Here is a 23,954-nt window from a genome sequence, read left to right on the forward strand (position 1 = left end):
CCAAAATTTAAGAACCTCAAATAAAACACAAGTGCAGGGACTTCCCTGATGGTCCAGTTGTTAAGACTCCATGGTTCCAGTGTAAGGGGCACAGGTTTGGCCCCTGGTTGGGGAAATAAGATCTCACATGCCTTGTGGTCAATAAATAAATAAAAACCCAAGTACAAGTACTAGGAGTCAAGCAGAGACTGGAGTAGAAAGAGCACAGATAAGAAGCAGGAAGGATAGATGCAGGGTAACTTTGTAGTGAGATGTCAGAGTAGCCAAAGTTCACATTTATTAAGCTGTGGACACCAAATGCTTAAGGAAAGCCTAGCTGATTTGTGTGCGTATGTGCTCAGTTGTGTCTGACTCTTTGCAACTGTGTGGACTGTAGCCTCCTCTGTTTAGAGTTCTCCAGGCAATAATACTGGAGTGGGTTGCCATTTCCTTCTCCAGGGGATCTACCCAACTGAGGGATTGAACCCATGTCTCCTGAATTGGCAGTTAGATTATTTTCCACTGAACCACCTGAGAAGCCCCTAGCTGATTTACAGCACTCTTTAATGGGAGAATATCTCATTTATTGAGGGCCTACTGCGTGCATGCCTACATGCTAAGTCACTTCATTCATGTCCACTCTGTGTGACTCTATGGACTGTAGCCCTCCAGGCTTGTCCATCCATGGGGATTCTCCAGGCAAAAAGACTGGCGTGAGTTGCCATGTGAGGACCTACTACTGGTTAGCATATGTATTTAATTTTGTTTGCCCAGTAACCCCATGAATTGAACATTATAACCCTTGCTTTACTGAGATTGTTGTTGTTTAGTCACTAAGTCATGTCTGACTCGTGGCGACCCCTTGGACTCTAGCCTGCCAGGCTCCTCTGTCCATAGGATTTCCCAGGCAAGACTACTGGAATGGGTTGCCATTTCCTTCTCCAGGGGATCTTCCCAACCCAGGGATCGAACCTGAGTCTCATGCATCAGCAAGCAGATTCTTTGCCACTGAACTACCAGGGAAGTTTTACTAAAGCAGAAACCAATACAGAAAAGTTAAATTACTTGTCCAAGGCCACAGAATACACTAGGAAGTGAAGAAGGGGTTAATCTCATCTCTCTAGTTCCAGGAGCCCTGCTCTTTCTTCCATGCCATCCTGCCTTCCTTTCAGGAAAAAAGGCTTGTTGACTTTGTCGGCTGTCTGAAGAGTTCAAAGCAGAAAAACATGGTGTCATCTTTTGAGATACTCATTTTATCAGTGAGAACTTGAAAATGAAGTTAAAAATTAAGCGGCAAAGCCAACCTCAGGCTCTCTGCTCTGAGAATGTACAGCTAAACCTGATTCAGTCTGTCTGCCATGTGACACATATTTATCCTTGTGAAATTGTGGAATTATTTGAAAAGGAAGAAGGGATGAAAATGCCTTCTTTCTTAAAGGTAGCCTTATAGTCTAGAGCTTACAATACTGGTTTAATGGTGAAGGTAAGTACATTTCTTCTTTTTGGGTTGGAAGATAATTACTAATCAGAGATCTGTTAAAGCGAGGGAACAGTTTGAGGGGAAGTCAGAGCACTGTCAGCAGCATAAGGATCTCCCTCTGGGAATGGTTCCTGGTTTCAAAATGAAGAAGAGACTTTCTAAAAAAAATGCAATCGATTCAATCAAGATCCTAGAGCAAGACTTGAGAGGCCACCAGTGCCAACGGACTCTGTGGACAATGGTCACTTCTCCAAGGATTCCGTGAGTATTTACTGCAACACCTTGATGAGTCAGACAGGCTTCGGCTGCAGAATAACATACTGGATCAGAACTAACAAGGTTTGGGGTTGGGGACTGTGACTCATGGAGAAGACAATGGCAACCCACTCCAGTACTCTTGCCTGGAAAACACCATGGACAGAGGAGCCTGGTAGGCTGCAGTCCATGGGGTTGCTAGGAGTCAGAACGACTTAGCGACTTCACTTTCACTTTTCACTTTCATGCATTGGAGAAGGAAATGGCAACCCATTCCAGTATTCTTGCCTGGAGAATCCCAGGGACAGGGGAGCCTGGTGGGGTGCCATCTATGGGATCGCACAGAGTCGGTCGGACATGACTAAAGTGACTTAGCAGCAGCAGCAACTGTGACTCATTAGCCTTTTCAGATTTCTGTATATAGTTGAAATTGTCTCTCAGAAACAGGAGAATATGAACAAAGTTGTGAATAAGGTTGAGGCAAGAAAACTTGTATACTTGTGGAGATCACCTGGTTTGTGGCCTTCATTGTGTAACTGAGGAAAGATGTCCACAGAGACTGTGGTTGGTACCTGTCAGTGCTATGATGGGAAGCCAGGGGCAAAGACCCACGGAAGGTGCCCTCTCCCAACCTGCCCAGGGAAATTCCCAATTCCATAGCATAGATGGACTCATATAGGCATAGCCTGTGGTCATTGCTTGGAGGAAAGGTGCTCAGGCACTCCTGTGTCATCTTTTACAAGTGGAGCTGAGTTCCCTGTGGGCAGGGCCCCAGTTGCACCTTAATTTTGATATAATCCTGCCTTCTAAGATTACCCAGTATTAGTGCTTGGTACACATTTTTTTCTTCATGATTACACACATATGAATTAACAGCATGATGTACAGGATCTACTGAAATAAATAATTTTATTCTCGAACTGCCAATCTTTCAGAGAGGTAAATAAGTGATAAAAAGAGGTCTCAGTTTTACTAACATGGGAGAAATTGCTTCTCTGCATGTTATCTGATGTTTGTAGCAAGATAGATCCCTTCCTCCTCCACCTTCTAGATTCTAGTCCAGAAGAACCCAGCTCTAAAGGGAAGCATTTAAGACCAATTTAGCAATCAATCAAAAGCATTTTTATAGAAGGATATTTCATTTACTATAAACCTGTATTTACTAATCTGAGAGGGCACAAGTGCCAATCTTGTGACTGCTATTATTCCTGTTGTTAGTATCAATAACATTTTGCAGTGTATAATATTTAACATTGAGAAGGCATGTCGCATTGTTTTGTTTTCATTCTCAACAGTTCAATGAAATAACATTATCCCCATTTTCCTATGAAACAGTGAAAATTCTGGGATCTTATAAAATCTGCTCTGGTTTGTTTACTCAAGACTGAATGACAGAGGAAAACTTGGTCCTTGGATACCCTTTGAACTGCAGGTTCCTGCTCTTTCAACCACATGTAACATTTACTCTGAGTAAACTAGGGGACTCGGCTAATAGAGATGATGCAAGACAGGCTCAGTATTAAGGGAAATCTAATGGCAATAGAAACAAAATGATAACAAAATAGTGAGTTCTAGACTACCAATAAAAGAAGAAAAAATCTTATCTTTTGCTGATGCCTAAATCATCTGTCTATATTACTAATTTTATACTAGATACAACTCTGTTTTGTGTTATGAAGTTATTTTTAAAGTATAGAATTTTCCTTTAACTTAATTTTAATTCAATTTTTCTATGTCTATTTGCAACTTTTAACAGTAGGAGTCACTATTTCTTAGAAATGTCACTCGTAAGTAGGAACACCCTTGACAATGTTTATGATTAGGCTAAAAATCATTCCACTGTCTTTCAGTGATATCAGTTATGCCAATTCACAGATCCCATACTTTTATATGCTTCTGTGATTATTTTAGAAAAATAGGTTCCATTACTATGTCACAGAAGGATCCTCGTTTAAAATGGTTTGGGATGTCTGCCTGATTTCTGTATTTATCTCATACCAGGAAGCAGGGAAATTAACAACAGAAGTTAACTGTTGAGGCAAAATTTAGAATAGCATTTGAAACCCTGACAGCTAAGGTAGGGATGGCAGCAGATGGAAGGGAAGGACAATTGAAGTCATAGGTTTGTGTTATAATTTCACTAACCAAAAAAGCAAGAAAGAGTAGTCTTCTTTATTTCTTTAAATATTTGAAACTCAACCTTAAAGTATTTCCATCAGCAAATTTCCTTCTGGAATAAATGATTAAAACTTAATTTAAAAGCATAGACAAGCAAGAAGAATATACTGTAGAGCACAGGGAATTATAGCCATTATCTTGTAATAACCTAGAATGGAGGATAATCTGCAAAAATACTGAATCTCTATGTTATACACCTGAAACTATTATAATATTGTAAATCAACTATATTTCAATTTTAAAAACAACTTAAAATTATATAAAGTTCTGTCTAGAATACCTTACAATGAAACTACCCTATTGCATTTTATTTTTTTTTATTTTTTTTTAGGTGAACTTTCTTTTTTATTTTATTTTATTTTACTTTTTATTTTACTTTACAATACTGTATTGGTTTTGCCATACATTGACATGAATAAACTTGTGCTTAAAATGTGAACATAAAGAGGAAGTTGTATTAACAGGTATAAAAAAAGCAGCAGTCTGGGCATCAGGAGACCTGGTACTGACTCAGTAAACTCTGTGACTTGAAGCAATTTTTCAAACTTTCTATACATCAGTCTTCTTATTAAAAATAAATAAAACAAACATTTGGGTTAGAGACTCTTTGAATCTCTTTCAGCTCTAGAGTTCTATGTTTGTAAGACTGGTTGGAGTGGTTGATGAGAAAACTTTGAGTATAAATACTTGTAGCTGCACATACAGTTAAAAACTTGCCTTCAGCCAAGTCTTGGACTCTTACATAACAACAGAGATCAAACAGAAAAGAGTCCAAACTCCAGGTCAATCAGGTGGCCACTCCAGTTTCTTCAGCTGGGATCTGAGTGTTGAGTCCTGAACTGAATTCCTGATGTCATCCAGATGTCAGTAGAACTGGAAAGCCTTCCAAAACAGAGCAAAAGCCAACATATTTCCTGGTGCCGATGTTCTCTTGTTAGCAACTGGCCATCTACTTTGTCTCTTATAGTAGAAAAAGAAAATTTTAAAACTTAAATGGAGTGATCTCGTTCTCAGAACTTTAGAGACATTTGGCAAGCAGAAAAGTATTTTGACTACGCTGTATGAAGCCTCATCATTGTTCTTTCAAAGACACCTTAGCTTTTTCTGCATGTAAAATAAGTAACTACTAATTGTTTATAATGAGATCCCTTACGATTATACAGTGGAAAAGATAAATAGATTCAAGGAATTAAATGTGATAGAGTACCTGAAAAACTATGGACAGAAGTTCATGACATTGTACAGGAGGCAGTGATCAAGACCATCTCCAAGAAAAAGAAATTCAAAAAGGCAAAAATGGTTGTCTGAGGAGGCCTTAAAAATAGCTGTGAAAAGGAGAGAAGTGAAAGGCAAAGGAGAAAAGGAAAAATATACCAGTCTGAATGCAGAGTTCCAAAGAATAGCAACGAGAGATAAGAAAGCCTTCCTCAGTGATCAATTCAAAGAAATAGAGGAAAACAATAGAATGGGAAAGCCTAGAGACTCTACGAGAAAATTAGAGATACCAAGGGAATATTTCATGCAAAGATGGGCACAATAAAGGACAGAAACAGTACAGGCCTAACAGAAGCAGAAGATATTAAGAAGAGGTGACAAGAATACACAGAAGAACTATACAAAAAAGATCTTCATGATCCAGATAACCATGATTGTGTGATCACTCACCTAGAGCCAGACATCCTGGAATGCGAAGTCAAGTGGCCTTAGGAAGCATCACTACGAACAAAGCTAGTGGAGGTGATGGAATTCCAGTTGAGCTATTTCAAGTCCTAAAAGATGATGCTGTGAAAGTGCTGCACTCAATATACCAGCAAATTTGGAAAACTCAGCAGTGGCCACAGGACTAGAAAAGGTCAGTTTTCATTCCAATCCCAGAGATAGGCAATGCCAGAGAATCCTCAAACTACCACACAATTGTATTTATCTCACACACTAGTAAAATAATGCTCAAAATTCTCCAAGCTAGGCTTCAACAATACGTGAACTATGAACTTCCAGATGTTCAAGCTGATTTTAGAAAAGGCAGAGGAACCAGAGATCAAATTGCCAACACACATTGGATCATTGAAAAAGCAAGAGAGTTCCATTAAAACATCTACTTCTGCTTTATTGACTACGCCAAAGTTCTTGACTATGTGGATAACAACAAACTGGAATATTCTTAAAGAGATGGGAATACCAGACCACTTTACCTGCCTTCTGAGAAATCTGTATGCAAGTCAAGAAGCAACAGTTAGAACCAGATATGGAGCAATGGACTGATTCCAAATTGGGAAAGGAGTACGTCAAGGCTGTATATTGTCACCCTGTTTATTTAACTTATATACAGAGTACATCGTGCGAAATGCCAGGGTGGGTGAAGCACAAGCTGCAATCAAGATTGCCAGAAGAAATATCAGTAGCCTCAGATATGCAGATAACACCACCCTTATGGCAGAAAACAAAGAGGAATTAAAGAGCCTCTTGATAAAAGTGAAAGAGGAGAGTGAAAAAGCTGGCTTTAAACTCAACATTCAAAAAACTAAGATAATGGCATCCAGTCCCATCACTTCATGGCAAATAGATGGGGAAACAGTGGAAACAGTGACAGACTTTATTTTTTAGGGCTCCAAAATCACTGCAGATGGTGACTGCAGCCATAAAATTAAAAGGTGTTTGCTCCTTGGAAGAAAGGCTATGACCAACCTAGACAGCATATTAAAAAGCAGAGATATTACTTGGCTGACAAATGTCCTTCTAGTCAAAGCTATGGTTTTTCCAGTAGTCATGTATGGATGTGAGAGTTGCACTATAAAGAAAGCTGAGTGCTGAAGAATTGCTGCTTTTGAACTATGATGTTGGAGAAGACTCTTGAGAGTCCCTTGAACTGCAAGGAGATCCAACCAGTTCATTCTAAAGAAAATCAGTCCTGAATATTCATTGGAAGGACTGATGCTGAGGCTGAAACTCCAATACTTTGGCCACATGATTCAAAGATCTGACCCCTTGGAAAAAACCCTGATGCTGGGAAAGCTTGAAGGCAGGAGGAGAAGGGGACAACAGAGGATGAGATGGTTGGATGGCCTCACTGACTCAATGGACATGAGTTTGCAGGAGGTGGTGATGGACAGGGAGGCCTGGTGTGCTGCAGTCAATGGGGTCACAAAGAGTCAGACACAACTGAACTGAACTGAATTGTTTGAAAAACCACTTGGTAAATATGGAAAATCATAACGTGACCATGGTGTGTTCTGTAACCCTGAAAAGGCCATTGCTGTTACTTGCGTACATCTGTTTCTCTCTCTTTGGGTGCACATATATCAACACAGGCATAGTGCCTGCTTTGTATACTAGAGTACAGGCATTTCCTTAATGTTATGCAATATGTTCAAAGACATTTTTTAAGTAAAGTCCAGTGCAAGAATCTATTAAAGTTGATTCATTAAACTCTTATGCTTAGGTTAATTTGTCTCCAATATTATGCTGTAATAACTAATACTACAAACAATGTTTTTGGACAAAATTATTCATCTGTCTCTTTTATTATCATTTTTTCATCCTATGGGCATAGATTATGAATATTCTTAAGGATGCAGATAAGTCTTGTTAAATTTATGTTCAGAAAGAATGCGAAGCTTTGAATGATGCAATGTAAGTATGATGCATGTGTTTGTGAGGTCATGGATGCTTCAGTTTAGGAAAGGCTGCAAAACTGATAATGTCCTTAGAATAAGGATTGTTTGGAAAAGAAAAAAAATGTATGAATCCCCTGAAGATCAGTGTATAAGTATCAAATTAAATGGGTCCAATTTGAAGTCATGAATTCTCTTTGCCTGTCAAATAGCTGAATTTATTTGTAATTGTAGTAGAAAGCCCTCATTCAATATGATTTTACAGGTGATTTGAAGAACTTTTCAGCCCAGCAAAGTGTCCCAACTATGTTAGCAAAGATAAGAATAAGCATTTTAAGGTGTTACATATTACAGTAATATATATCTGTTACACAATGTCATTCTTCATGTTCAAAGAAGACACCGTTGAGTGAATGTTATTCTGTTTTTACAGAAAGAACAGAAACATGGTAGCTGGAGCTTTCCTCCTCCAGCTCTTGAGCTTAAATTAATTTTCATGTCTTCTGACCTGCCTCAAGCCATAATACTTCTTACCTTTGCATGGTTCTCTGTGGTTTGCAATTTTCTCATTCATTTCTTGCAGCACCACTCAGAAATGAGACTTATTTTTATTGGACAGGAAATGGCTAGTTAGGTAATTTAAATGACTAGCTCTAAATCATTTAGCTGGAACTCACAGTCAGATTTTCTTATAAAAATCAAGTCCTCTGTAAGCATGACAATAAGGAAGTGTACTGCAAAATGTAAATCATACAGCTGTGTTGGGTCACAATTTTCACTGATGCTGGGAAAAGGCAGCATTAACATGAAAAAATTGTTTGTGTGTCTTGTTTTGGATTGTTGTTCTTCCCCATAGATAAAAGCCTGTCGTGGTAAAAGAGATTCAGGGCAGAGGGAATCTCCACCACAAAGTGTGGTACCATTTCCCAGAGGAGCCAAATGGATGAGAAGCCTTCCACCAGGAAAAGTAAAGCCACATCTCTTATTCTCAGCCTACTTATGGAAAAGTAGAAGCTTATTTCCAGTGTTCTTTACACAACCTTGCTCTCCTTTCTCCTCCTTTTTCCATCAAGCCTCCTCACTGTGAAGACTGTCTCAGTGTAATATTGGACCAGCTCCAGCCTCTCATCCTGTTACCTATTGCTTTTTCCTTAGGGAGCACTGAGTTATCTATGAGAAATTAGGTCAAATGATCAATAAATCCTTGAACATAAGGAATGAAATGAGTCCTGAAAAGGTCATTTTAAACAAACCCCCTCACCTGTGTATGAATTCCTGCTGTAACACCCTTGCCCAGGAGCTATTTCCTCTGAGTGTGGAAACCTCCATTAATAGGGAAATAATTCGTTTGCAGGCAACCCATTTTTAATGGCAAAAAAAAAAAAATACTTTCTTCCAGTATATTTTATCTGTTTCTTCACAAGTTTTCTTTGTATTTCTCTTTAGTCCCAGTTCCCCAAGTACGCAGAGAAAACTTTTAATCTTTCTTTCTTTTTTTAAAATTTTTTATTTTATTTATTTATTTATTTTTATTTATTTTTTATTTTTATTTATTTATTTTATTTTACTTTTTTTTACTTTACAATACTGTGTTGGTTTTGCCATACATCAACATGAATCCTCCACGGGTGTACACGTGTTCCCAATCCTGAACCTCCCTCCCTCCTCCCTCCCCATACCATCTCTCTGGGTCATCCCAGTCAACCAGCCCCAAGTATCTTGCATCCTGCATCAAACCTAGACTGGCAATTCATTTCTTATATGATATTATACATGTTTCAATGCCATGCTCCCAAATCATCCCACCCTCTCCCTCTCCCACAGAGTCCAAAAGATTGTTCTATACATCTGTGTCTCTTTTGCTGTCTCTCATATAGGGTTATCATTACCGTCTTTCTAAATTCCATATATATGTGTTAGTATACTGTATTGGTGTTTTTCTTTCTGGCTTACTTCACTCTGTATAACTGGCTCCAGTTTCATCTACCTCATTAGAACTGATTCAAATGTATTCTTTTTAATGGCTCAGTAATACTCCATTGTGTATATGTACCACAGCTTTCTTATCCATTCATCTGCTGATAGACATCTAGGTTGCTTCCATGTCCTGGCTATTATAAACAGTGCTGCAGTGAACATTGGGGTTCACATGGAAACCCTTTCAATATTGGTCCATTGTTCCACTGTGTGGAGACTTTAAAAATGTGTTGCTCTTCTAATAGGACAACTTGTCTGGTGCCATATCACCTACAACCAGTAAAAATGGTTCCTCATATTAGCTTTTTTAAAGCTGAGTATATGTGAAGGCAGAGTTTAGTGACATACCTCAAAAATATTTCCAAGTGAAAATTACACTGAGGAATTAGTGGATATGCTCATTTGTGCACTCTCTCTCAGGTATTTTAAAAGAGAACCCTTGGGTATATGATTTGCTTAATTCAAAGCAGCTCTCTATGTATAAACTTTCAAGCTTTATGGTAAATGAATATACAAAATGGATGAAATCCCAGACTTGAGGCTGGGAGACTCAGGTTCTGTGACTGACTCTTCCTTATCTTCCCCATTCACTTTATTTTGGAACACTGTGACATAAATACCTTCATTTAGTTTGTCCTGTATTTTCATGTGCTACCCATGCCTCTGAAGAAGGCCTTACTTGATTTTAAGAATCCTCTGAAAAAGGATCTTACTTGATTGTAAGATCTCTGATTTATTATCTTGAAATCAACTAAAGATTATGTCAAAAGAGGGTTATAGTCATGGTTATTTGAGTGAGAAAAAATGGTGAGACTGCATAATACCATCTGAAGTTTTCTCAAATTTAGCAGTGGGAGAAGTGGAAAAAGGCACTCACTGCAGGTATCTGTTATTCTCTAGGTCCTGAATTCTGTTCATTGCGCTATGGACTGGCTTTCATCATGCACTTCTCAAACTTCACCATGATAACCCAGCGTGTGAGTCTGAGCATTGCAATCATTGCTATGGTGAATAGCACTCAGCAGCCTGGTTTACTCAATACCTCCACAGAAAGACCTCTTGCATTCACCTTCAATCACTCCAACAGATCCATCAGGGAAGTTAATACAGCAGAAGTAAGTATAATAAAGAACAAGTCTCTTTATTGAGAGGGAAAATCCAGTTTAAAAAGAGGACTTGAATCTTGATTCTGTGGTGTACAGAACATGAATTATCAATAACAAACTAAAAATGTCTGGAACTATTTTTCTCTAAGATATTGCTTACCTCTGTGATTAGTCTTTCACTGAGATTATTATGATTACAAGGTTGGGGGTGTGACTATTGGAAAAAGTTGTGGATGCTTCTAGAAAGGAACAGATTACTGGATATCTTCAGTGAAAAACTAGGCACTGTCTCAGTACATCTTTCTGCCTGATTCTAAGCAGTTCTCTGTACCTTTTATTATCCTTGAGCCATTTTACAACTCTAAGTTCTATATATTAACAGTAATAAAATGATTCTTGCCCATAGCTCTGAAAATGAATTTTTTGTCTTGTGGAAAATCAATTGATACTCTCCTCCACTTGCCTTTCAGTTGAATAAGTCAGTTTTGCTATATATTTAACATATATTTCAGCATTACTTCCTGCTTATAAGTATGTGGTTCCTTGAATTCTCCTTTGGACCAGTTGTATCATCTTACCAATTCCTCATTAGCCAATTAGTTAAATAAAATATCACCTGTTCATCTTATATTTCTATGAGAATAATCATTATACCCCATTTAAATGTTTTCCTTTAAACTATCATTTACTGTACATTTCTAAATGTACAGTAAAATCATCCTCTAATTTTATGATTTTGTTACCTTGGAGCCAGCTTATTTATAATGACCTCTCTGCCTCGAATCTTTCTTCCATTATTCATTCTACACATTCACACTCCTGTGCATAAGAATCCAGGATACCTTCAAGTTGCCAACTCCTCTCTTGAAATGCTGCACTTCTCCAGAACCTGGCCCGCTTCTCAGCACACTCATATCTGCTGTCAGTGGCTCAGGAACAGTCTTGCTCTGAGCAAGTCAGAGTCCCAGTTAGTTTCTAATCATTGTGTATCATTCCAAATGCTACAAGTCCACTTCTGCTGTATTTCTTCAATGACAATGAGTTTTCCTATTTCTCTTTATACAAATCATAGTTATTCTACAAAAAATGGTTTAAGTACTTCTTCCTTACTGGGACCTTCCCAAATTGTTCTTCCGTCTTCTCAAAGTCCCTATTTTACTGCCGTTCATCCTCAGGCTTGAATTTGGACATGAATCATGTATCTTGCTTTATTTATAGTTATTTTATATTTTGTATTTTACATTTTGGGGCTCTTAAATTTATACCATGGTGCCATGTATCTATCTAGTGGCTACCAAAAATTATTTATTGGGTTATATCAGAAGAGAAATGTGGTCTTATTAATGTGTAATATGTGTTTTAGGAAGTCAGTTCTGCTAGGATAGACCATGATTCTTAAATTTGATTTTAGGGACTGATTTTGATAAGCATTCAGTAAAGATGTATTTTGAAATTTTTTGAAATGAGAATCAGCATGTCACCCAAATTATATGCTAGAACCAAAATAGTTAAAAGGAGGTCTTTCACTATATTTCATTTACATCTTCCTATCAACTACTTATATAATCATTCTTTATCACTTTTCCTCTTCATTTACTCTATTTTGTCTCCATCTAAGAGAATCAATTTAGGAATATAATGGGTTGTTTGGAAAAGCTGGAATATTTAAGTTTAGTAAAAAATGGAGAGAAACCAAAAGTAATATTATATAGGCAGGCCTGAATCCAGGTGGCACAATGGTAAAAAAATCTGCCTGCCAATGCAGAGGCACAGGAGACACAAATTTGATCCCTGGGTCGGGAAGATCCCCTGGAGTAGAAAATGGCAACTGCTCCAGTGTTCTTGCCTGGGAAATCCCATGGACAAAGGAGACTGGCAGGCTACAGTCCATGAAGTCACAAAGAGTCAGACACAACCGAGCACAAGCAGCTCTGGCTATAAATTAGATTTTTTATAAAATAAATTCTTAGTAAAGAATTTTCCTTCCCCCCTACCCCTACCCCAACCCCAGGTCTCTGTATATGAATGGAGTCCAGAAACTCAGGGTATCATCTTTAGCTCCATCAACTACGGGATAATACTAACTCTGATCCCAAGCGGCTATTTAGCAGGGATATTTGGAGCAAAACAGATGCTTGGTGCTGGTTTGCTGATCTCCTCCCTTCTCACCCTCTTTACACCACTGACTGCTGACTTTGGAGTGATTCTGGTTATTGTGATTCGGACAGTCCAGGGCATGGCTCAGGTAACCAGTTACTTTCTCATTCTGTGTGGGATACAGGTTCCTGAATTCTACTGGAGATCGAGTCTTACTAATTGTCATTTCAGGGTATGGCATGGACAGGTCAGTTTACAATTTGGGCAAAATGGGCTCCTCCACTTGAACGAAGCAAGCTCACCAGCATTGCGGGATCAGGTAAGGATGCATGTATGGATCACAACTTTGTAATCTGCTTCACCGTACCACATCTTTCCTTCTATGCCTAGGTTGGTTTGGAGGACAGGGAGAAAAGTACTTTAAAAAAAAATTCAACAGTGTAAGACAGTCACACAACAAATTAGATAAATATACCTGTGCTATAAAGTCACAAAGACTTCAGACAGAAAAGACCACTGTGAGCATTGTGAGGGCAATCGGGAAAGCATTGTAGGGAAAAGTTTAGAACTTTAAGAGTTTGTATAAGTGGAAAAAATCAAGTAACTGTATAAACACCATGTTAGCAAAGATATAAAATGAGAATTAAGACTATCAGTGGTAAGGAGATAAATCACGCTTGAAAGTAAAGTTTAAAGAGTGCAGTTTTCTGAGCTCTTTACTCTTCTAAGCTAATAGTCACAACAACCCTGTGATAACTATTTTAAACTCTCATTTTACACAGCAGGGAATTAAAGTATGCAAAGATGAGCTAAATTACCCAGAGGCAAATAGCCAGCAGGTGGTAGAATTGAGGTTTAAGCCCTAGCAGTTTGGTCCCAGAGTGCACACTCTGGATCACCACACTACAGTGCCCTTCTGAGTGTGTAATCATACTAAGGACTAACTTCATCATTGCTCTTTGCCTTATACTTGAAGAACAGAACTGAGGGTCATAAAGCCTCTCACTCCGGGTCCAATGCGTGGCTCCATCCTGCAGATTTTTACTACAAAAACAACCCTCCTGTATTCTGGCTCCTTCCAGTGTAGTTATCATGTCTTCTAACTGTGAATATTCCCAGTTGGTCTTTCTCCTCTTTGCTTCCTTCAAACCTCCCTTTTCATCAAGTCATCTCCTTAAAGCATAGGTGGGGCATTTTTGCTAATTTGCCTGGGAATCTTCAATGTATTCCTCCATCTTAAGATAAAGATGTTATAACACGGGTATAAAGTGCTGCTGTTCATGGGGTCGCAAAGAGTCGGACACGACTGAGCGACTGAACTGAACTGAAAGATGCTTTACCATATGGTCTCCTCTTGCCTTCCCACTCAATATTCCTCTGTAAGCAAGGCTCAGGTCATACTACATACTAAATGCACTTAAAGTCTCTCTTTTTCTACAAAAATTCCATCCACCCTACTGCTTAGGGTGTGTAAACAATTTGTTGATTTTATCATCAATTTTAATTTTCTCCTCATGTCTCCTCATTTCTCCTTATACTTTCATAGAAAATTATAGTTTTACTATCATATTTATATTTCACATTTTTCCCCAAAATTTCGTATTGGGACCCATTAAAGTGGTCATAAAATCAATTTAGTAGGTCAAAACCAGTGTTTTAAAATAAAATTGAATAGAATAAAGTAGAAAATTTTGGAGTGAATTTCACACAGTAAGGCCAAGTATTGATTCATGAAATTTCTGTTTGAAGTGTGTGTGTTTGTATTTGTGTATATACTGTGTTGCCATGCAAAATACATTTCTTATTGTGAGTCTCTGAAAAATATGTTCAGACTCGAAGGTCTACAGTATATTACACTTTAATAGTGAATTTTGTTCATATTCACTGGGCTGAAATCTCCTTGAGGTCATTAGCGTTTGTAAGACTTTCCTTTTCTGTTGTCAATCTCATATTGCCCCTGCCAGAATGTAACTCTAGTTATAAATAAATATTGTGGGCTATGTTTACAGAGAGTTTCTGTGACAAGTGGGATTTGGATTTGGTCACATTGGTGTTAAAGAAGCCACTGAAGCTTCAGTTGGCATATCACTATGATTTATTAATTCTAATTATTTTCCATGACTTTACTGGGGGAAATCTGTGAGCTGCAATAAAGTCTCTCATTATCCAGTAATTCTAAATCTGCCACCTCACTGTTGGGATAACATCTAGGGAAGTCATTCAACCGTTGCTATTTTCCTCAGTTTGTTTTTTTTTTTAATCCCTCTTCTCTTCAGGGGCATCATTTGGGTCCTTCATCATTCTCTGTGTTGGGGGACTAATCTCCCAGGCCTTGGGCTGGCCTTTTATCTTCTACATTTTTGGTGAGTCACTTTCTCTTAAATCCTAACATCTCCACTTCCCAGGCATTTGTTTTCATGTTTATATCACCCATGACCCATATTCTTCCCATTTGAGAGAAAATGCATCTTTATGGTGCTGACCTCTGAGAAATCAAGAGTACAGCCTTAACACACTCACCCCAGGCTTCTTAGAATCTCTGCCACCACATCTGAAATGCCATGTTTAATTGCCATATATGGTTAAGATGTCAAAGCTGGTAAAGCACATTTTCAATTTGTCTTCATATTTTGCTATAATTATTTCTGCCAAGGTACCCTTAACCTATTCTCTACCAGGTGAATCTTGCAAAGTTCAAATTAAGTGTCCCCTTCCATATGAGGATTTCCCATCAGATTAAGTCTTTCTGTCCTCTGTGATGGTTACTGATAATTTCTTTTCTAGGCTGTGTTGGCATGTAATTATTTATTTCCCCTTTTCCTCTCCACTAGTCTGTGAGATGATTGAGGCAAGAAATCTATTCCATAAATTTTTCATCACTTTGGTACTATCACAGTGCCTAACCTATAGCTTTACAAATAAAATACTGGATAAATCCAGTAACTGGGGGAATTTAAAGAACATTAATCCACAGAGTCTTTAAAATAGAATCTTTTCAAATGACAAATCTCAGCAATGAGACCAAGTTTCTATTTTTTTGTTTTAACTAATTGGTATCATTCAATAGGGTTCTCGGAGAAGGCAATGGCAACCCACTCCAGTACTCTTGCCTAGAAAATCCCATGAATGGAGGAGCCTGGTAGGCTGCAGTCCATGGGGTCGCTAAGAGTCGGACACAACTGAGCGACTTCCCTTTCACTTTTCACTTTCATGAATTGGAGAAGGAAATGGCAACCCACTCCAGTGTTCTTGTCTGGAGAATCCCAGGGGCAGGGGATCCTGGTGTGCTGCCGTCTATGGGGTCACACAGAGTCGGACACGACTAAAGTGACTTAGCAGCAGTAGCAGCAGCAATATGGTTCTGGCTAGGATGACTTTCTCATTAATGATGTTACTCCCAAGTCATGTTGGTCCACGTATGTTAATCAGGTACTATTAAGAAATATTTTTCTCAAAATCCATAATGGATATATCATTTGAATATGATAACACTATCTTTTGCAAATGTGTTGGAAACTTTTCCTTGCCACACCAATTTTATGCATCCATTGGAGTCTGAAGAGTAATTAATCAGCTATGCAAAGGTATGTCATGCTCCTGCTTTCTCCAGAGGGCTCTGACATTGTCAAATGGCATTCTAAAGGAGATTTGTAGATGGGTTGAAATGGAAAATGGTAAAATTTAGGTCCTTATGGTGAAATTACCATGAATTAACAAGTGTGTTTTGGGGGGAGATATGCTACTTCAGAGGAAACTCCCTTCCCCCAGCTCACAAATCTACCTGAAAACTAACTGGGTCCCGGCTTCCCAGGTAGCATTGGCTGTGTCTGCTGTCTCCTGTGGTTCACAGTGATTTACGATGACCCTTTGCATCACCCATGCATAAGCATCAGGGAAAAGGAACACATCGTGTCTTCACTGGCTCAACAGGTACCGTGCAACCCTCCACTTGTGGACCATGCAGAGACCTCCAGGGTAGGGTGTGGGGCTCTCAGGAAAGGCACCCTCTGACCTGTTCTAATACCCATGTTGATTAGATGTTTCCTTTCAGTCCAGTTCTCCTAGACGATCTGTCCCCATAAAGTCTATGGTCAGATGCCTACCACTTTGGGCCATTTTCACGGGATTTTTCAGCCATTTCTGGTTATGCACTATAATCATAACATATCTACCAACGTATATCAGTTCTGTGCTCCGTGTCAACATCAGAGACGTGAGTATGCTTCCTGTACTTTTATGAACATATTAATGGTAAGAGGAAAAATAGTTCTTTGCCGCCTACTACATTTTGGCTTTGCATATAATCACTCTTTTAACCCTCACAATGATTGAGAGGTTTTGTAATGATATTGCACAGGTGTATAAATGAGGACACATAGAGAGAGAAGACTTCCCTGGATTACACAGTTACTCAGTGATTGAGCTACTGCAGTATCTGTGTTCTTAACCACCATGCAAGGTTGCCATGCTAGCTGATGCTTCAATTTCCTTTAGAAATGAATTGTGCTCTTCTCTGGAGACCAGTATAATGCAAGTGCTGGCTGTCTTACCTGAGACAGTGTTCTTCTTATAGAAAATGATGCTAATTTCTTTAAAACAACTCAGAGTGTCAGGAGGGTGGGCTAATGGTTGGTCTGTGTCACTGATAAAATCTGGTGTCATATGTACCCTTATAACTACTCATTCTATACATTTCCTTCCTTCAGAGTGGGGTTCTGTCCTCCCTGCCTTTTATTGCTGCTGCAAGTTGTACAATTCTTGGAGGTCAGTTGGCAGATTTCCTCCTGTCCAGGAATCTTCTTAGATTAATCACTGTCCGAAAACTCTTTTCATCCTTAGGTAAGTCTAGGCAAAACTCAGTTAACAAATCCCTTTTCCACACATGGTCAGAGGTTCCTGACAGTGTGTCCCCATTGCTCAGGGCTCCTCCTTCCATCACTATGTGCTGTGGCCCTCCCTTTTGTGGCTTCCAGTTACACAACAACCATTATTTTGCTGATACTTATTCCTGGGACCAGTAACCTGTGTGATTCTGGATTCATCATCAACACCTTAGATGTTGCCCCCCGGTAAGATCATTACCTGTTTGTCCCCTTCCCCAGGCTTTTCTGGAGGTTTAGACTCAGTCTTTTTGTAACTCTTTGTTGTTGTTGACATGCACAAATTGATGGCAGAGTACTAACAAATAGCCAGAAATGTCAGTATGTGGCCATGACTTAAGGCATTTTTAGAACAATGGTGCCCAATCTTGGCTGATAACATTTAGGTGAAAAACTTCCCTAGGTTCCCCACTTGAGACTGTGTGTTCTAGGAAAGGACCCATGCATATGTGTTTTGGAAAAGCTTCCATAGTGTTTGATGATATTATCTACTATATATATATATAGTAGATAATATCATATATATATATGCTTGTCATGAACCAAACCCTTCTCACACATCAACCCCCTTGATAGCTCAGTTGGTAAAGAATCTGCCTGCAATGCAGGAGACCCCTGTTCAATTCCTGGGTTGAGAAGATCTGCTGGAGAAGGGATAGGCTACCCACTCCAGTATTCTTGGACTTCCGTTGTGGCTCAGCTGATAAAGAATCCATCCGCAATGTGGGAGACCTGCATTCTATCCCTGGGTTGGGAAGATACCCTGGAGAAGGAAAAGGCTACCCACTCCAGTATTCTGGCCTGGAGAATTCCGTGGACTGTATAGTCCATGGGGTTATGAAGACTCTGACACGACTGAGTGACTTTCACTTTCACTCTCATATATCAACACATCTGATCTGCACAATTACATGCCTTATTGGTATCTTCACTTTATAAGAGAGATAGATGATAAAGGCACAAGAAATTTAAATGACATGCCTGAGGTCATGCAAAGGCAAAGTCAGGATTTGGACCCAAGCCATCTCTCCAGAATCTGTTGTCTCGTCCACTGCTCTATCTGTCTGCCATACTAAGATACTGGGGTGGGAACCTGGGCTTCTGGGAGATAAAATTGCTTCCTAGTTGTTGAGCTGGTGTTGTGGCTTCCCAGGTGGTACAGTGGTAAAGAATTCACGTGCCAATGCAGGAGACAAGGAGACTCGGGTTCAATCCCTGGGTTGGGAAGATCCCCTGGAGTAGGAAATGGCAACCCACTGTAGTCTTCTTGCCTGGGAAATCCCATGGACAGAGGAGCCTGGTGGGCTACAGTCCATGCGGTCCCAAAAAGTTGGATGTTGAGTTGGTAAAGATAAGTGATTTCAGGATTTGCAAACTGATATTGCCTGAGCTGTGTTGAAGTGAACAAAAAATCTGCAGTAGTCTAAATGACTTTGCTATTAGAGCTAAACTGCATTAGTGTTGAGTTACTGAAAAGACATAGGCAGCTTTCTATATAAAATCATCTATAAAATCATCTCTCCACAGATATGCAAGTTTCCTCATGGGAATCTCAAGGGGATTTGGGCTCATTGCAGGAATCATCTCTTCCACTGCCACCGGATTCCTTATCAGTCAGGTGGGGCCAGTTTATTGAACGTCTGCAAGTGGCAGGTGTTGTTTTAGGCACTGGGGATTCACAACTGGGCCCCAGTTCTCAAGGACTGTGTGATCTGATGGGGAAAATCAACATCCATATCAGCACAATTATTCTGTTTGTAGGGGACTCTAAGTCAGACCCTGGTAAGTCAGATTTCCCAGGGAAAGAGAAGTATAAGCTGAATTTCTAAAAAATGAATAGCTGTTAGATTGATAAAAATGAGCAGTTCGGACAGAGAAAATAGCACATGTGACTTCCTAGAGGAAAAAAAGAATGAAACAGCTCTTATGACTAGAGTGAATGATACATGTCAAGGATAAGAGATGAAGTCACAGGAGCAAAAGGGGAAAGTTATAAAGAGTCTGTTCATATTAATCCAAATTTCTAAAAAAATTATGAAAGGGAAACACGAAGGGTCCCAAGACCAGCTTAAAGAGAGTTTAAATCATGAGTTAAATGAATGGCTGTGAGACAAAGCAGGGAGGATGGCCCATGAGGCTTGCTCAGTACCAAGTATGGGCTGGTAGGGAAGATGGAAAGGCAGAACCAGGCTGGGATGGCAGGACAGGCATGAGTCAGCTTACCAAAATCAAAAACAAAACAGTCATTTTAATACATCTCTAGGTGACCTATTTTCAGGTTACTTTTTTACCAAATTGCTAGGAATCCACTGTGACTGTAATGCCAGAAATAAACTATGACTTACAAGGGTTTCAAGAGGAGACTCATACAGTCAGACCAAATATGACTCACATCATATTGAGGTGTCCATTCAGGAGGTTATTGCGATTGATGTCAACAGCCAAAAACAGAAGAGTGACGATCTTCAAGCTGTTATTTTAGGCATAATTTAAATGAGTAATACAATATTTTCAAGACTCTAGATCCAGATTTCTCGAAAAATATTAGTACAGGTTGATTTGGGGGCGCTTAAAGAAAAATTCATTCCAAGTCAGAACCCAGTGTGCTTTTTAGCATCCTCTTGTTTCCAACAGTTTCACCAAACTTTCTTTGAGAATTCAAGGTGTTAAGTGGTTATTGCATATCATTCCCTAGATTCTTATGATCAGTGTTGCAATATACAAAATGGAGGTTTTCTAGAACTGACGGAGAAGCAACTCTGAGACTGATAATTCTGATTTTTGGTGTTTTTGGTTTTTTTTGCCTCCAGGATTCTGTGTCTGGTTGGAGGAATGTATTTTTCCTAGCTGCTGCTGTCAACATGTTTGGCCTGGTTTTTTACCTCACATTTGGACAAGCAGAAATCCAGCACTGGGCCAAAGAAAGAACTCTCACCCGTCTCTGAGGATATAGTTGCAAACTTAAATGTAGTACTTTGCATTAACTTTTCAACATTTTTTTACTTATTGTTTTTCTTGGCCACAGACTTGGCAGGTCTCAATTTTGGTTGCATGTTCGATTTCCCTGGGGAATTTCTAAAACATTCCGGTGAATGGGATCTACTCCAGAGATTCTGAATGAATTGGTCTGGGGTAGAACCCAGATATCACTAGTTTTTAGACACTCCCCAGTATTTGTAACACACACCCAGGGTTTACAACTGCTGGGAAAACCTGAAACATCAATCCTGTTGCCTTTGAATTTTCCTTTTTGGAAAGAACTAGAAAAATAAAAATCTGTGAGAAAACAATCACTGATAAGTACCTTCATGGGGGTTATTATAGGTACAGAAAATATCTACTATATCCATAGTCATATGTTATATAGCTCAGCACAGGATATAATTTTAAAGCTGTAATCCACAGAATTAACATTTTTATTGTTTTTATACCTTGAGAAATATGGATGTTTATTTATGTGGTTACATTTATTAAAATTCACATGCTAAAATTAAATGGGTCATTTTAAAATTATTTACACTAGGATTATTTCCATCAGGCAAAATAGATATTTACTTATCTAGCTATTTCCAGGAGATTAATAATCAGGAAATGACAAGGAGATTAAATTAGATTAGCTAAATATCATAGGAGAGAGCAGATAGAATTGGAAAACCTGTAATGTAAATAGAATGAATGTGAAGGGAGGCAACGTGGTAACTTTTAGAGGAGACAATGAGATAGTTTGGACCATAGAGTGAAAGTTGGAGGAAGGCAACAAAGACATTTTCAAATGAAATGAAGGTTTAAATGGAAGAGAAGAAACCTAAAGACATAAGATGTAAGAAATCATAGAACAATATCACACACCAGAGAAATTCTTTTCAAGATTAAAAAGATCATTTGACCTTTTTTAGAGTTTCCTTATGTTCTCAAGAGTCTCAGATAGTCATCATCTACCCCAAGAGGAATTAATTCTGACTCCTAGTACTTAAAATACACCCTCTAGGCTGTCTCTACACAAAGAGCTGATAGCGGTTTTGCTACAGCCATCCTAGAGGAGAAATTCTTAGCATGTTTAGAAGCCAAGTAGAACCATGGGGACTAGAACCTTGGGCTAATTTAGAAGACAACGAGAATCTCCTAATATAAATCAATGGATATTTTTGAGCTAGTGCTTTAAAGGAACCTGATTGCCAGGCTCTGAAGGTGATGCTGAGATGAGAACATTCTGACTCTGTCTTCTGGGTATTTGCAGTTTAGAGAGGAAGGAGAGTTTGTAGTAAACCAAAAGAAGAATAAAAGAGAGGAGTAGTATAGTGGATGGGCAAATTGAACACAGGAAAAAAAGAGAGAAAACCTAGACTACCCAATAGGCAAATGTTTTGAACAAAGACTTTATAAAAGAAAAATTCAAGTGGTCTATATGTATAAATTGGCCCTCAACTTTCTTAGACTTCTGAGAAATGAACATCAAAACCACAGTAAGATACCACTACATGCTTAACAGGAAAGGAAAAATAAAAGAAAATGGAAAACAGCAAACACTGGCAAGCTGTGAGGCAACTGGAACTCTCACACCCTATGACTGTGAGTATAAAAGAAATCGGGAAAAGTTTCTTGGTGATATCTCCTGAAGCTAAATTTAGACAGTCCAATGATTTAGACATTTCACTTAGAAATGTACACAGATATTTGGGAAAAGATGTACAACGATGTTCATAGGAGCACTATTTATAATAGCCCAACAGCAAACAACTTAATTGTCAAGAGAAAGATGATTTAAAAATTGTGGTCTATTCCCACAATGAGAATAAATAGACCACAATATGCAACACCATGGACGGATCTCATGAACACTTTTCAAGTGAAACAAGACAAAAGTTACCTTCTTTTAGGAGTTTAAATAGAGTTTGGGGGAGAATAAATATACATATATGTATGGCTGAGTCCCTTTGCTGTTCACCTAAAACTATCACAACATTGTTAATCAGCTACAACCCAATAGAAAATAATAAGTTAGTGAAAAGGGAGGAGTACTCAGTAGGGAGTAATAAGAATCTAAAACAAAGTTTAAATAGAGTTTTGTTTTTAAAAACAGACAAAACTAATTATTAAAAATCAAGGTAAGGATTCCCCTTGGGTAGGAGAGGGAAGAGGGCACTTAAAGGAGGCTCCTGAGGTACTGGTAATAATCCATTACTTGGATGCTAGTCACCTGGGTGTTTTTACTTTGTGAAAAGTGTACATTTATGATTTGTACATTTTTATGTGTATAAAAAGTAAAACATTTACTTAAGCTCAATGTTTCATCCAGTTCAAAGTTTCTCTTCTCTCTTCAGCTTAGGTCTGACAAACAGACACCTGGGAAGGAGCCCTGTTCTCTACTTTCCCATTCTCCCTGATCCTCTGCGTCCCCCTTCTTTGCCTGATCCACCAGCATCAGAGCAGGAGGCAGCAGGGCAGTCTCTTGTCAGATTCTGGATTAAAGTCTAAGTTCTTAAACAGCAAAATGAGTGAGCTCAGGCTTCCCAAGAAACCCTATCCCTGGAAGCATCAGTTGTCTTTGGAAGTAAAGGTAAGAACAATGGCTCAGCATTTCTAGACTTTCTGAGCACCTGCTTTGATTATTCCTGAAAAATAACATCTGTGTGTCAGAGACACTTCAGTTATCTTTCTCCATTTGATGGTCTGAAACAGTTACCCTCCACATTTCCTAATGTCTTCAGAATAGATGCGTTGTGGTTGATAGGAAGCATCTCTAATCCATCTCCCCCATCCCAAAGAGTTGTTTCTAACATTAATGATTCTTTTCTAATATTCATTTCTAACATTTAATGTAAATTAATTTGCTTTTCTCAAAAATCATATTGATATCTATTGAATGAGATGATCTGCTTCTCTGATTATTAAATATTGTACCTTAATATAGTTATTAATGTTGAGTAAACTGTTTCTCGAGTATTCTTTTGATAGACCAGACTCTGATTCACTGATGGCTTCTTCAGGACTTCTGCTGCTTTATTGGTATATGACATTGGCTCTGGATGCATGAGTGTCATGTCTGGATATGGGGCTTATGCTGATTTCAAAACAAGAAAGGAGAACTTTGCTTATTCCCCAATACTCTGAAAAAATTAACTAGAATGGAAATTTTATTATGGTTGTTATTATCTGAAGGCTTGAAAGCATTGGTTTATAATTATGTAGGCTTAAATCCCATGGACAGAGGAGCCTGGCAGGCTACAGTCCATGGGGTTACAAGAGTCAGGCACAACAGTGACTAAACCACCACCAAAGCTACTTTGAGAAGAGCCTTTATTTCCTTCATGTTATGGGCCTGTCAAAGGGCTCTATATTTTCTTCCATCCGTTTTGACAGCTTATGATATCTTGGAAGATCATCCATTTTA

At 38.7% G+C, this 23,954-nt stretch overlaps 2 protein-coding genes across 8 annotated transcripts in view; one reads left to right on the top strand and one right to left on the bottom strand.

Moving 5' to 3' along the window:
- Window positions 1-23,954, bottom strand: part of TRIM38 (tripartite motif containing 38) — a 102,364-nt gene that overhangs the window by 27,452 nt on the left and 50,958 nt on the right. The window lies entirely within an intron of this gene.
- SLC17A2 (solute carrier family 17 member 2) lies at window positions 1,184-21,058 on the top strand. 7 transcript variants are annotated; one of them, XM_069563687.1, is made up of 12 exons: window positions 1,231-1,462; window positions 8,360-8,470; window positions 10,381-10,595; window positions 12,598-12,831; window positions 12,915-13,002; window positions 14,960-15,046; window positions 16,495-16,613; window positions 16,735-16,896; window positions 17,390-17,522; window positions 17,605-17,752; window positions 19,091-19,181; window positions 20,374-21,058. In XM_069563687.1, the coding sequence occupies exons 2-12, from the start codon at window positions 8,443-8,445 to the stop codon at window positions 20,506-20,508; spliced, it is 1,440 nt and encodes a 479-aa protein (XP_069419788.1). In that variant the 5' UTR covers window positions 1,231-1,462; window positions 8,360-8,442; the 3' UTR covers window positions 20,509-21,058. The 7 variants fall into 7 exon arrangements, with proteins under 7 accessions (XP_069419794.1, XP_069419788.1, XP_069419791.1 ...); XM_069563688.1 differs by having other exon boundaries at window positions 1,311-1,720; XM_069563693.1 differs by lacking the exon at window positions 17,605-17,752 and having other exon boundaries at window positions 1,184-1,462.

This window comes from Ovis canadensis, chromosome 20 (assembly GCF_042477335.2).
Source record: "Ovis canadensis isolate MfBH-ARS-UI-01 breed Bighorn chromosome 20, ARS-UI_OviCan_v2, whole genome shotgun sequence".
In the NCBI taxonomy this organism is placed as follows: domain Eukaryota; kingdom Metazoa; phylum Chordata; class Mammalia; order Artiodactyla; family Bovidae; genus Ovis; species Ovis canadensis.

Bases quoted from the DNA above. Each gene is read 5' to 3' on its own strand.
- SLC17A2 (XM_069563687.1), top strand. From the start codon at position 8,443: ATGGATGAGAAGCCTTCCACCAGGAAAA. The intron at 12,832-12,914 runs GTAACCAGTTAC...TTGTCATTTCAG, and splicing joins CAGTCCAGGGCATGGCTCAG to GGTATGGCATGGACAGGTCA. The intron at 17,523-17,604 runs GTAAGTCTAGGC...CCCATTGCTCAG, and splicing joins AAAACTCTTTTCATCCTTAG to GGCTCCTCCTTCCATCACTA.